This window comes from Saccopteryx leptura, chromosome 11 (genome assembly GCF_036850995.1).
Source record: "Saccopteryx leptura isolate mSacLep1 chromosome 11, mSacLep1_pri_phased_curated, whole genome shotgun sequence".
Lineage (NCBI taxonomy): Eukaryota > Metazoa > Chordata > Mammalia > Chiroptera > Emballonuridae > Saccopteryx > Saccopteryx leptura.
This window is the reverse complement of record NC_089513.1, coordinates 76,531,413-76,543,890: the sequence shown is the minus strand read 5'-3', so window position 1 is coordinate 76,543,890 and position 12,478 is coordinate 76,531,413. Positions and strand designations below refer to the sequence as shown.

The following is a 12,478-nucleotide window of genomic DNA, read 5'->3' as shown; positions in this document are numbered from 1 at the left end:
TAATGCCATTTGTGTTCCAGAGGAAGCAAGTGGCCGTCTTTATGGCCTACACGAGCTGTGCTGGTGTTCAGTAACTCCAGAGCCCAAGTAGCCCTAATCTTAGGACAAACTCCGCAAAAGAAAAAAAAAAAAAAAAAAAAGACTTTGCATCTGACAAAATACAACAGCCTCATGCTGTCACCATTTTAAGAAAGACCTGTGTACAATCACAGCCTTTAGAAAGCACCCCGTCTGGTCCCCACCACCATACAAGACCCACGCCTGTCCCTCGTAGTGTCTCCGCTCTCCGCACCTAGCGACCTGCTTCTGTGACCTGCCTATCCGGGGCTCTTTCTTGCTCTCCTGACTTTGCGTATGAGTCTTCGTCTGTCTGGTATGTCCCGCCCCCTCTCAGACAGAATAACTACTGCTTATTTTTCAAGACGCCACCCATTGGGCTACCCGCCCCGGCGCCCGCCACCGCTGTGGGTAGACATCCTGCCGCTCTGGGGGTTGACTCAGGACAGGTAATCAGTGTAACGCACTCAGCCGGGGTCCGGGCACACAGGTCCTCAGCCACTGTCACCCGCCCGTGTGCGAGCAGATAAGTACATGTTATATTTGTGTTTATACCGGAGTCAGTGGGCTTCCCAAGGAAGGTAACTGTATCTTAGTTTTCCCCAACTCCAACCACAAGCCCGAGGATATAGTAATGAAGCAGTGTGACTTCTTTTGGTAAATGAGTGAGCGAGTATCGTAGCCGTAGCAGGACAGCGAGGGGATGCACCTTGATCCCCCTCCTTCCTCGCTGTGTGTCTTGGGCAATGCCATTCACCTCTCTCTGCGCAGTTTCCTCGTTTGTAAAGACAGCGCTAACCTCAGAAGGCCTTTGTGAGCGTCTAATGTGTTAAGACAGACATAGTACTAAGAATAGAGAGGGTTCCTCCTGTGGCTACTATTGGCATCGTCCCTTGTCACCATCCTGTCTAGCAAAGAATTTGTGAAACTGAATGATTTTCTCATCCTTTCTTGCTCTCAGAGAGAGATTTTCTATAAGCCACCGACCGAAAGGATCTCATTCTGATCATAGTTTACAATTCTTGTGCTATCCCTGTTTCCGTCCCACGTCAGAGATCCTGCCTGTGTAGTGTGGCAGAAATAGTGACAAAGTCGCAGTGAGTTGAACCAGCATTTATTGTGTGGCTACTTTGTGCGGGAGATGCTCTCACTTGATACATTGTGGCTCAGTGAAGCCTACAGCCGTCTTCTGATTTATCCCCATTTTGTGAATGAAGACATTGTAACTCATTAACTTGTCAAAGGTTACACAGCAGAATGATTAGCCCAGCTGAGATTAAACTCCTGACAGTTTACTTTCATACTACACGTTTCCTGTTAAATGTTTATGCCTGTCTATCGTTTTAACTCTTCCAAGCTCAGTTTCTTTGTTCTACTTTTAATTACTTTTACTAAATCCTAGTATAGAGACTCTACCTAGTTATACCAGACTATGCATTGCAGGCACAAATATATTGTATTAACATTTCGTAGGTGTGTATTATGTTCTCAAACATAGTATTTCCTTTGTTCTTCAAGGATTCCTTTACTCATATATTCAACTAAGTTCTGTTAAGTGCCAGTTATGTCTCAGGTATGTTAAGACAACATCAGCAACCAAAAAAAACACACATCCATCCTCCACCTTTACAGAGCTTCAGTTATATGCTTAATGGTTTAACTATTGTTTTAAATGCTATGGCAGAAAAATATAGCATTTTTTAGCATGGGGTAACCCGTCTAATTTCGAGGTTCAGAGACAGCTTTCCTGAGTTTGTGGGGTTTTTTGTTTTTGTTGTTTCTTTTTTTCCTGACACAGAGACAGAGAGTCAGAGAGAGGAACAGATAGGGACAGACAGACAGGAAGGGAGAGAGATGAGAAGCATCAATTCTTCATTGTAGCACCTTAGTTGTTCATTGGTTGCTTTCTCATATGTGCCTTGACCCGGGGGGGGGGGGGGGCTGCCGCACAGCGAGTGATCCCTTGCTCAAGCCAGCGACCTTGGGCTTCAAGCCAGCGACGTTTGGGCTCAAGCCAGAGACTATGGGGTCATGTCTACGATCCCACGCTCAAGCCAGCAACCCTGCGCTCAAGCCTGATGAGCCTGTGCTCAAGCCAGCGACCTCGGGGTTTTGAACCTGGGTTCTCCACATCCCAGCCCAATTCTCTATCCACTGTGCCACTGCCTGGTCAGGCTACCCTGAGTTTTCTGTTGTATAAAAATTTATATGGACACTAAGATTTTAAGGGCAGCTGCACATATACATACTTAGGAATATCGAAGAATGACCACCAGACTATAAATAATTTTATCAGGAAACCCACGTTCCTGACATCTGTTACCCTCTGGGAAATTACCTTTTATTCTCCAAGTTGGAATATCTGAGGGGACTGCTCTATAGAAGGACTTTTTTTTTTTCTTTTAGAGGTGTGCCCTCCCTTAGTACATAGAGAAGTGAGAACCAAGACCTAATAAAGGTCGTGCCTCACTTATGCTCATCATGAGGACAAACTCATAAATGCCTGTCGGTGTGCAAGCAGGCGTTGAAGTCTGTTCTTGAGTCTTAGATTCATTTCCCCTCAAAAGCAGTCTTCTGTCTCCTCAGAGCTAAGGGTCACCGCCCTAGTCTGAAAGTCAGAGCTTGTCGAATGCATGCATTTTGGGGATGTGGATCTCATGAGTCCGTTAGTCCTAAGTTCCAGTGACTCCACGCTGTTATGGTCAGACATGACAAGTTAAGCACCATGTACAGCAGGGGTCCCCAAACTACGGCCCGCGGGCCGCATGCGGCCCCCTGAGGCCATTTATCCGGCCCCCGCTGCACTTCTGGAAGGGGCACCTCTTTCATTGGTGGTCAGTGAGAGGAGCATAGTTCCTATTGAAATACTGGTCAGTTTGTTGATTTAAATTTACTTGTTCTTTATTTTAAATATTGTATTTGTTCCCATTTTGTTTTTTTACTTTAAAATAAGATATGTGCAGTGTGCATAGGGATTTGTTCATAGTTTTTTTTATAGTACGGCCCTCCAACAGTCTGTGGGACAGTGAACTGGCCCCCTGTGTAAAAAGTTTGGGGACCCCTGACGTACAGTATGGCTTCCCTGGAAAACTGTGTTCTGGACAAGAAGCGTTATGTGTGCTCCATGTTTACTTTTGAGAACACACGTTCATTCTGAGTTGGACATCGGTCATCAAGTCCCATTATGCAGCTTTGATCTGGCTTCCGATGACCCAGATTGGCCACTTCAGACGGGGCAATGATTCTGTCCCTGCTAGAGGGACCGTAGTTGTGCTCTGAACCCAGCTGATAGGTCCCTTGTCATGTTCATACATATGTGTGTGTGTGTGTGTGTGTATGTGTGTGTGTGTGTCTTTTATACGTATTTAACCATTTAGGGGGAGAAGCAGGCGTGACAGTAGGTAGCAATACTGCCCTGCCCTGCAGACTTGTCCTCAGCCTGCTGCTGCTGCACTCGGGGAAGAGAACTGTTGTGAGTCCCTGGCAGTGAGAAAGACAGAAGCAGCCGTCATGTGACTTGATTTTATAGCTTCCTCTTGCTGGTCTTTATATTATATCTTCCCCTTGTCTTATGTTTATTTGTAAAGTGCTAGAAATTCCTGAGGACAAAGGAAGCTCAATCTTCACTGCTCAGCGTTGGAGCGTTTTTATTTTTAGCGCTGCCAGGTTTTGTTTTTTTTTTTTTTTTCTTCCCCCTTGGAAATGGGTAGCGAACCTGCCCATCTGTGCTGGGTGCAAGGAGGCGTTCGAGAAATATTGTTTAATGAGCGACTCTGAACCGTGTTTTGTGTGCGTGTATGTATATATATATGTGTGTGTGTGTGTGTATGTTTGCACGTATATGTACACACACCAACGCATATGTATTGTTAAACTCTGCTTCTACCAGATTTAGTCTCCCTATTTTTTTTTTACCATGTTGCATAATAGTTAAGATTTTTATAGTGTTTTGTGAACATTTAGTTCTTTAGACTTCGGCATCTCATGGACCTCCACTTTATCCACTAGAAAGGGAATGTTTGATTAAGATGCAGCATGTGATATTCTAAACATTCATTTTAAAAGAAGAAGTCTTGGAAAGGACAGCGTCTGTGAGCCTATTAAGGGTTGCTTATGAGGTGAATGGCTCAATTTTACAGCTGTGTTTACCTGTGTGGGTGCTTTGGGGTGAGAAGGAAATACACATGCAACAATGATTCCATCTTTACTCCTCCAGCAAAATCTCAACCTTCATATTACCGGGTGTGATCTTTAATATGCAAAGAGTCAGTTGAGTAAGATACTGGTGGGAGTGACTGTTTTCTTCTGAGAGGTGAGCATTTGTTAGGGAATCGATTTTGGTACTTGGCTCAGGAGCCAGGCACTAGAACTGAGGGTGACACCACACCCGTGTTCTTGTCACATGTTGGCACAGAGTTTGGTTTGTTGAGAACGGACCTTTTAATGTATCTGCTTAATTTTTAGTAGTCACGCATATAACTCAAATTAAAATCCCTTGAGAATGACAGGAACATTTTCTTTTCTCATCCGAGCCCCATTAATAACGTTTCTTTTAAACCGCGGGTACAGTCACTCTGTAGAACGTTAGAGTTTTTCGCATACTGAAAGCGAATGTTAGCAAAGCCCTTCATTGGAGCGTGTTCCAGGAAAACATTTTTTTTTTTTTCTCAGTTATGTTCAGGTTTTTTTTTTTTTTTTTTTTTTCCTTTTTTTCTTTTTTCCAAATTGCAATAATAGGACTTTCCTCAAATTCTGAATTCTGGTCGTCGTGAGAAAAGACATCTATTTGAAACCTAAATGCAGAACACATGTTCTTGTTAGCAAGGCAGCCGTGCCAGGGGGAAGAGCGGTTCGCGTCTGACTTGCGGAAGGCAGATGGCCGCGCTCAGACAGATTTTCCGGGTTGGATCTTACATTTGCGCGTGATGTTTGCTTTCCTTCTGGAAATGCCGGACATGTTGCTTTGTTTCATCTGCTCCAGGAATTGATGACTGCAAAAAAAAAAAAAAAAAAAAAAAAGAAAGAAAAAAAGAATGAAGTACAGGCTGACAAACACTGAATAATTAGAATTAGCTCAGGTTTCTTAGAGACCCATTTATTTAAGAATGTCTTAACGAACCGGCGGCAACTGTCTGCTGTCACTTACCTCGCCTGTGCTGTGATTTTTCTCCCACTCCCTGCAGACATCTCGTGGGGAATTTGACTCCAGTGAGTTTGAAGTGAGGAGACGTTACCAGGACTTCCTCTGGTTGAAGGGGAGGCTCGAAGACGCGCACCCCACCCTGATTGTCCCCGTAAGCCCACCCACGGCGTTCTGCATGGAGGAGCTGCCATCTTGTCTTGGGAATTGTTAGAATGCCTGCAACCAACTTTTTTCTTTTTTGTATTTTGCTGAAGTGAGAAGCAGGGAGGCAGACAGACAGACTCCCGCATGCGCCCGACCGGGATCCACCCGGCATGCCTACCAGGGGACGATGCTCTGCCCATCCAGGGCGTTGCTCTGCTGCAACCAGAGCTATTCTAGTGCCTGAGGCAGAAGCCATGGAGCCATCCTCAGTGCCCAGGCCAACTTTGCTCCAATGGAGCCTTGGCTGCGGGAGGGGAAGAAAGAGACAGAGAGGAAGGAGAGGAGGAGGGGTGGAAAAGCAGATGGGCGCTTCTCCTGTGTGCCCTGGCCGGGAATAGAACCTGGGATATCCGTACACTGGGCCAACGCTCTACCACTGAGCAGCTGGCCAGGGCCCCTGCAACCAAATTTTTGAAACTTTTAAATCCAGTGTAATCCATTCATTGATCTTGGAAACATGAGTTTTTTTTGAACTTTTCTATCTAAGTACAGATGTAGGTGTTTGTTTTTTAACTATCGGTAATGTTAAAATTTTACGAGTTTTGTTTTAGCACTGTGAATTTTGAGAACTATTTTTATGAGAAAGGATCACAGGTTTGAATAGTCTTCTAAAATGGGAATGGTAGCATTTCTTACAATCCTCTGCCACCTGATGCTCAGGTACCATTTTAACTTTCCTTTTCTCTTCTTTCCTCAGCCACTGCCAGAAAAGTTCGTCGTGAAGGGGATGGTGGAACGCTTTAACGATGACTTCATTGAGACGCGCAGGAAGGCGCTGCATAAGTTTTTGAACCGAATTGCTGTTCATCCCACTTTAACATTTAACGAAGACTTCAAAATGTTTCTTACGGCACAAGCTGGGGTAAAAAGAATTTTGCTTTCGACTTACCGTCTTTCAGTGTCTCTACGTGTGGACGGTCCCCTTGTGCACCTTTATCGGTCAGGCCGCCGGGTCCTTGAATTAAGAAGAATGTACCAGAGGGATGTCCTTCCGGTTTAACCCTGTGTCAAATCTACATAGAAAACATTAGAGAAATCTTGAACTTTTCTTACATCTTGCATACCCCTGTTTCTCTTGGTAGCTGACTTGTTAAATGTCATATATAGCCAATACTGAACACATACAAATATATTTCTTTTATTGCCACTATTTTGAGTAGTAATGGATGTTTGAATTAGGGCTTTAAAGTTAGGAGAAAAGTCTTTATTTAATGGATGGATGAGTGGATGGGTGGATGGATGGATTGACAGATACCTAGGTAGATAATACAATTTCTTACTTTTCCTTCAGTTACTTATTGGGGGGGGGGGGGGTTGTCAGTCTAATTTCTAACACAGAAACTGTGTACATTCCTTGTTCCTTTTTTTTTTTTCTTTTCTCCTGTGAAAACTCATCAAGAAACAGTTAGCGACCAACTTTGAGTTTAATCAATCTCTGAGTCATTGCCAAAGCTATGGAAGCTAAAAAGTGATTGTCTCGGTCATGACGGATAGTCCTGCTGTCTGGAAGCCCTTTGTGACTTCTGTGAAGCGAACGGGTGGCCTGACTCCAGGATCCTAGAAGCTCATAGGGACACTGTCTACCGTCAACCGTGGCAGTGACGGCTCGGCAGGGCCGGTGGCCTGTGCTGGCTCTGGGGGTGTTGACTCCCTCAAGGGACGCTCTCGCTTCCCCCGGCTTATAGATGCATTGCCTGGTCGGGCCAGGGTACCAGTTCTTATCTGCACGCCACATGATGCTGCTGATTGGAAATGTTTTCTGTTGCGCAAGTCGGTCCCTGTCCCTCCTGGGCTCACTGTGAAATGGCTAGTTTTGTATCTTGTTCAGAATCTCTCTTTCCAGCCAGCCAGCCAGCTGGGAGAGATGGTATCCCAGCTGACCCACGTCAGTGGGTTGAGGAGCTATGGTCTGGGAGTATCCATTTATGGAACTCTCCTAGTGACTTAACCAAGACGAAGCAGGTTAGGGCTTTGCAGCAAAAGCCACTAGAGTGAGTCATTGTCACCTGGCTCTGAGCCCCGCCCATTCCTTCCTGCTCTGACCCATGAGCAAGCCCCTTCCCCTGTCTCCGCTTCCTTCTATAAAGTGAGGGTGCTCAGAGAACCTACCTCTTCTCTTGTTGTGAGTTACGTGTTTAAAAATGCGGGGATTGGGTCCAGAACGTGTCAAGCTCAGAATACCTGTTGGCTGTTGTTATAACTAAAGACTTCACAGCATCTTCCAATTTATTTATTTTTTCAGGGACTACTTTTTAGGTAGACCCTGAGAAATCTTCTCTCCGTCATTTTCTCCAGGAGGGCTCTACTATAAAATGTAGACTGCATCTCCTACCATTCTCTGTCTTCTCCAGGATCTTTCTTTGTATTTTTGTATTTTTCTGAAGCTGGAAATGGGGAGAGACAGTCAGACAGACTCCCGCATGCGCCCGACCGGGATCCACCCGGCACGCCCACCAGGGGGCGATGCTCTGCCCCTCCGGGGCGTCGCTCTACCGAGACCAGAGCCACTCTAGCGCCTGAGGCAGAGGCCAAGGAGCCATCCCCAGCGCCTGGGCCATCTTTGCTCCAATGGAGCCTCCGCTGCGGGAGGGGAAGAGAGAGACAGAGAGGGGGTGGAGAAGCAAATGGGCGCTTCTCCTATGTGCCTTGGCCGGGAATCGAACCCGGGTCCCCCGCACGCCAGGCCGACGCTCTACCGCTGAGCCAACCGGCCAGGTCCAGGATCTTTCTAAACCTTGCTCTTTTAAAGATGCGGGCTCTGAGGAACCGCGGAGACGTGTTTTACTGTGAGAAGGACCGTGACCAAGGCAGCCGACACTTAGAAGAAGAACTATGCCCTAATAAAACCCACCCCGCCTCAAACCGGCCTGGAGAAGTGGACGTCTACGAAATGTCTTAATTCCCTTTATTTTCTTCTTCTCCGTCAGGTTCCTTTTTCTGTTGGGTCCTGGAATGTGATCGCGTGCTTTGACCACTGATGTTTCACTTCTGATGTGGTTGGTTTGTTTGTTTGTTTGTTTCTAGGAACTGTCTGCTCACAGGAAGCAAGGGCCGGGACTGCTCAGCAAGGTGGGGCAGACCGTCCGTGCGGTCGCCCTGTCCATGAGGGGGGTCAGAAGCCGCCCCGAGGAGTTCATGGAAATGAGTGACTTTATCGAAACGTTCAGCCAGAAGATCAACTTGATAGACAAAATATCTCAGAGAATTTACAAGGAAGGAAGGGGTATGTAACATCACCAGGGCATGGTCATAAAGTGTGTTTACTTTCTGACAGATTGTCACATCCAAGAGGGCGGTAGGACAGTGAGACATTAGCGCTTGTGTTGGCTGTGTGTGTGTGTGTGTGTGTGTGTATATATTATTGATTGATTGATTTTTAGAGAGAGGAGAGAGAAAGGAGGGAGGAGCAGGAAGCATCAACTTCCATAGGTGCCTTGACCAGGCAAGCCCAGGGTTTCAAACCGGCGACCTCAGCATTTCCAGGTTGACGCTTTATCCACTGCGCCCCCACAGACCAGGCTTGTCTTTGCTTCGTGACCAGCATCTCTGTCTCGGTCTGCGGGGCCTGTCTGGTCTTGCCCGCTGCTCACTTTCCCATCGGCGCCCCTAGCACCTGAGTCATAGTTGTATTTAAATTCCTGGTCTCATAGTTCCAACGTTCCTGCCGTGGGAGAAGTTTGCTCTGTCTCCTCAGATTGTGTTGTTTGCCTCGTATAAATAAGCCTTGAGATTTTTTTTCTCGATAGCAGGACACGACGTACCCGGTGAGAGCAACTGTGTACACTGTGGTCACCGGGTGTTGAGGTGTGGGGGCGGGGAGCGTCCTACAGCCCTGCGGTCACGCCTGAGTCTCCTCCTGCGCAGGTGCCTCTGGACTGGACGTCACCAAAGGCTCCGGGATTTCCCTCCCCCCTGGAACGGGACGGGATGGCCAGAGCGGGCTGGAGTTGGGCACGTCCCTCCCAGCCGGTCGGTCGGTGAGGCTGTGACAGCATCCCGGCACGCCGGGCTCTGTGGAGGGTGTCCCCTGAGGTCGGGCCTTGTTAAGAACAACGTGGTGCTGTGGCTGTTTCACCATGCTTCATTTTCCCACGCAGGAGGGGTTCTGACTGGCCCGTTCTGTGGGTACCTGGTCGAGCTCCCGGGGGTGAATCTCACGGCATTGTAGGGCCCGGGGTCGCCGGGAGATTCTGCCTCTCCGAGTTGTCCACCCGGACCTTTCTCGGTTCCAGGCCCTGCCTCCTACCCCGGTACTGGTCCCTGAGCCGGTTCCCCCTCCAGAGTGTCTGTCCTAGAAAGGCCCGAGTCCTTGCATTGACCCATCTATCATTCCAGTGCTGGGGGACAGCTGCTTGTCCTGTGTTCCCCCACACACACCTTGCAGTTCCAAGAAGAGATGTTGACTTCTCACCCTATTCAGCATTGTAGTAGTTGTTATGCCCGGGTGACGACTTCCCAGCTCCTTACGCAGGAGGCGCGTGACCTGAGGGACACGAGGTTAGAACTGCACCTTCAACGTGTGGCTTCTGCCCAGATGCTTGGTGACAACTGCTGATCCTTAAATGACTTGGAAGGTAGTCAAGACGATAACGGGGCATCAACCCTGAGCTGAAGGTTTGGGATGGAGCTGTAGTAAGTTGGCTCCCATATTCAACGTGGACCGCTGCTTAAAATCAAAGAAGTGACGTTTCAGAAAGTAGGGTTTCCACATTTCCTAGTGATTTTGGAAGAAACAAGTGATCTCTGTATTAGGCCTGAGTGTGGCAGAGAGATTTGTATATTGGAAAATAGGTCCTTTTTCTTATTTTTCTAGCACTACTTCCTTTGTCTAGTTTCTTGATGGGTTTTTTTTGTTTGTTTGTATGTTTGTTTTAGTTTATCAGACTTTATTCTGTGATGTTCTTTTCTAATTCCATGATGACTTTTTGCTAATTTTCTGATTGCATTTACCTATGTTAAAAACAGATGGCTAAGTCAGGAAATACATTCCTACTACACATTGGTTTTAGAAATGAAGTCTTGCAGATCCCTATATCGATGTATATTGATGGCGCTTTTTTTATGGTTTGTGCCCCCCATTAAACTGTAAGTTCAGTCAGGACAAACAAGGGAAACGTTTGTTGTATTTCTAGTATCTAGATAGCGACCCACGTGTAGCAGGTGCTCAATGAAAATCTTTCTCAGTGAGTGAAAACGTGAATGAGTGAACATACGTTTTGGTGGAAGGGAAATTTGCTTTATCAAGAAGCAGTTGGCTGTTAAAAGAGAGAGAGAAAAGAATCGTTGTAGCTGAATGTATGTTGCCCTTTGTGTGCCTTCTTGAGCATTGACATGACCTGTAATGAGGTCACTGTCGGGACTGAATATAGTTTGTTTATTTAAACGTTCTTGGGCTGCCCTTGTATTTACCATTTGTCTTCTTTTCTTTCTTTTTTTTTTTAATCTCAAGAAGCTAATTGTTGTAACAAGGTTCTGTAATTCTAGTTCGGTTAAGGTGATTCTTAATGCCTAGTTGAGTGGACTGCCCATTCAGATTGGCTGCTGAAAACTCTTGATGCTTAAGGGGTCTTTTTGTTTGTTTGTTTGTTTTTTGTATTTTTCTGAAGCTGGAAATGGGGAGAGACAGTCAGACTCCCGCATGCGCCCGACCGGGATCCACCCGGCACGCCCACCAGGGGGTGACGCTCTGCCCACCAGGGGGTGATGCTCTGCCTCTCCGGGGCGTCGCTCTGTTGCGACCAGAGCCACTCTAGCGCCTGGGGCAGAGGCCAAGGAGCTATCCCCAGCCCCCGGGCCATCTTTGCTCCAATGGAGCCTCGGCTGCGGGAAGGGAAGAGAGAGACAGAGAGGAAGGAGAGGGGGAGGGGTGGAGAAGCAGATGGGCGCTTCTCCTGTGTGCCCTGGCTGGGAATCGAACCCGGGACTTCTGCACGCCAGGCTGACGCTTTACCACTGAGCCAACCGGCCAGGGCGATGCTTAAGGGTTTTTATAACGTATCAATACGCTTTACATTTGCCTGTGCAGGGGAACAGGCTAGAGATCTTTGATACCCTCTCATCTTGGTGAAATGCTCCGAGGCAGACCGGATTTTGTGATGGGCCTTGTCAATTCAAGCTCTCGTTTTTGGGGTGTGAGTGCCAGGAGCCCTGAGGTTGGGGGGTCTCTTGTCCCGAGGACACACAGCCCCCGTGTCCAGGTTCCTCTCACTGTAGTGGACTGTTCTCTGTCGTAGCTGTGGGAGCCAGAGCTGGAGAGCCCGTTCCGTTCAGGTTCAAATCCAAGAATCTGGCAATCACGGTCTTTTCATTTTTTTAATTAAGTTTTTTTTTTTCTATTATTTTATTTTGGGTTCCCCGCATTGATTTGGCAGGTTGCATCCACCCCTCATCTGTCCTGGTGGTTAAAGCAGGAGGAAGGCCCCCGTCCTGAGCTCCCAGTCGAGGGGGTGAGGGAGAACAAACATATTCACAAGTTACAGGGCCACTCATTAAGTGTCCGCAAACAAACGTGATTTCAGTGCAACGTCAGCATGGTTCAGAACTTCCAGGAGTGCTAGGTTCATTTTTACGATGGGTAAAAGTAAGTATTGAACAAGTTAAATGACATACATCAACACCTGCACCAATGGAGAGAAGAAATAGAGGAGGGTATTTTCGTATTTGTTTGGTATGGACTTTATTTATCGAAGGCACAGGATCAACCTCGGTAAGGAGGGTGAATCTGGAGGGGCTCTAGTGGTCATTAACCCTAATACCTTCAGTAGGCGACTAATACCTCCATTGTTAAAAAATTATATTTGTTCAGTTTACTCTATCATATAAACTTTTGAAATAATGATATTTTAATTTAGAGCTGTGTAACGTTACAACTAATCCTAATGAGTAGAAGATGATTAAATATATAGCATTTAGCTGTATTTTTATGGCTATCTGACATATAATGCTCACTGCTTATACATTCTCTAACATCTAAAAAAAAACAACTCACTAGTCTGACCAGGTGGTGGTACCGTGGGTAGTGCGTCAGCCTTGGAAGTGGAAGATCCAGGTTCAAAAGTCCAAGGTCGCCAGCTT

The 12,478-nt window shown here is 46.8% G+C and overlaps 1 protein-coding gene across 3 annotated transcripts in view; it reads left to right on the top strand.

Moving 5' to 3' along the window:
- SNX7 (sorting nexin 7) overlaps positions 1-12,478 on the top strand; it is a 76,984-nt gene that overhangs the window by 21,123 nt on the left and 43,383 nt on the right. For all 3 annotated transcript variants that reach the window (XM_066353494.1, XM_066353493.1, XM_066353495.1), the window contains exons 3-5: positions 5,241-5,351; positions 6,102-6,266; positions 8,429-8,627. In XM_066353494.1, coding sequence (XP_066209591.1) covers positions 5,241-5,351; positions 6,102-6,266; positions 8,429-8,627 — 475 coding nt within the window. The remainder of the gene's footprint in view (positions 1-5,240; positions 5,352-6,101; positions 6,267-8,428; positions 8,628-12,478) is intronic.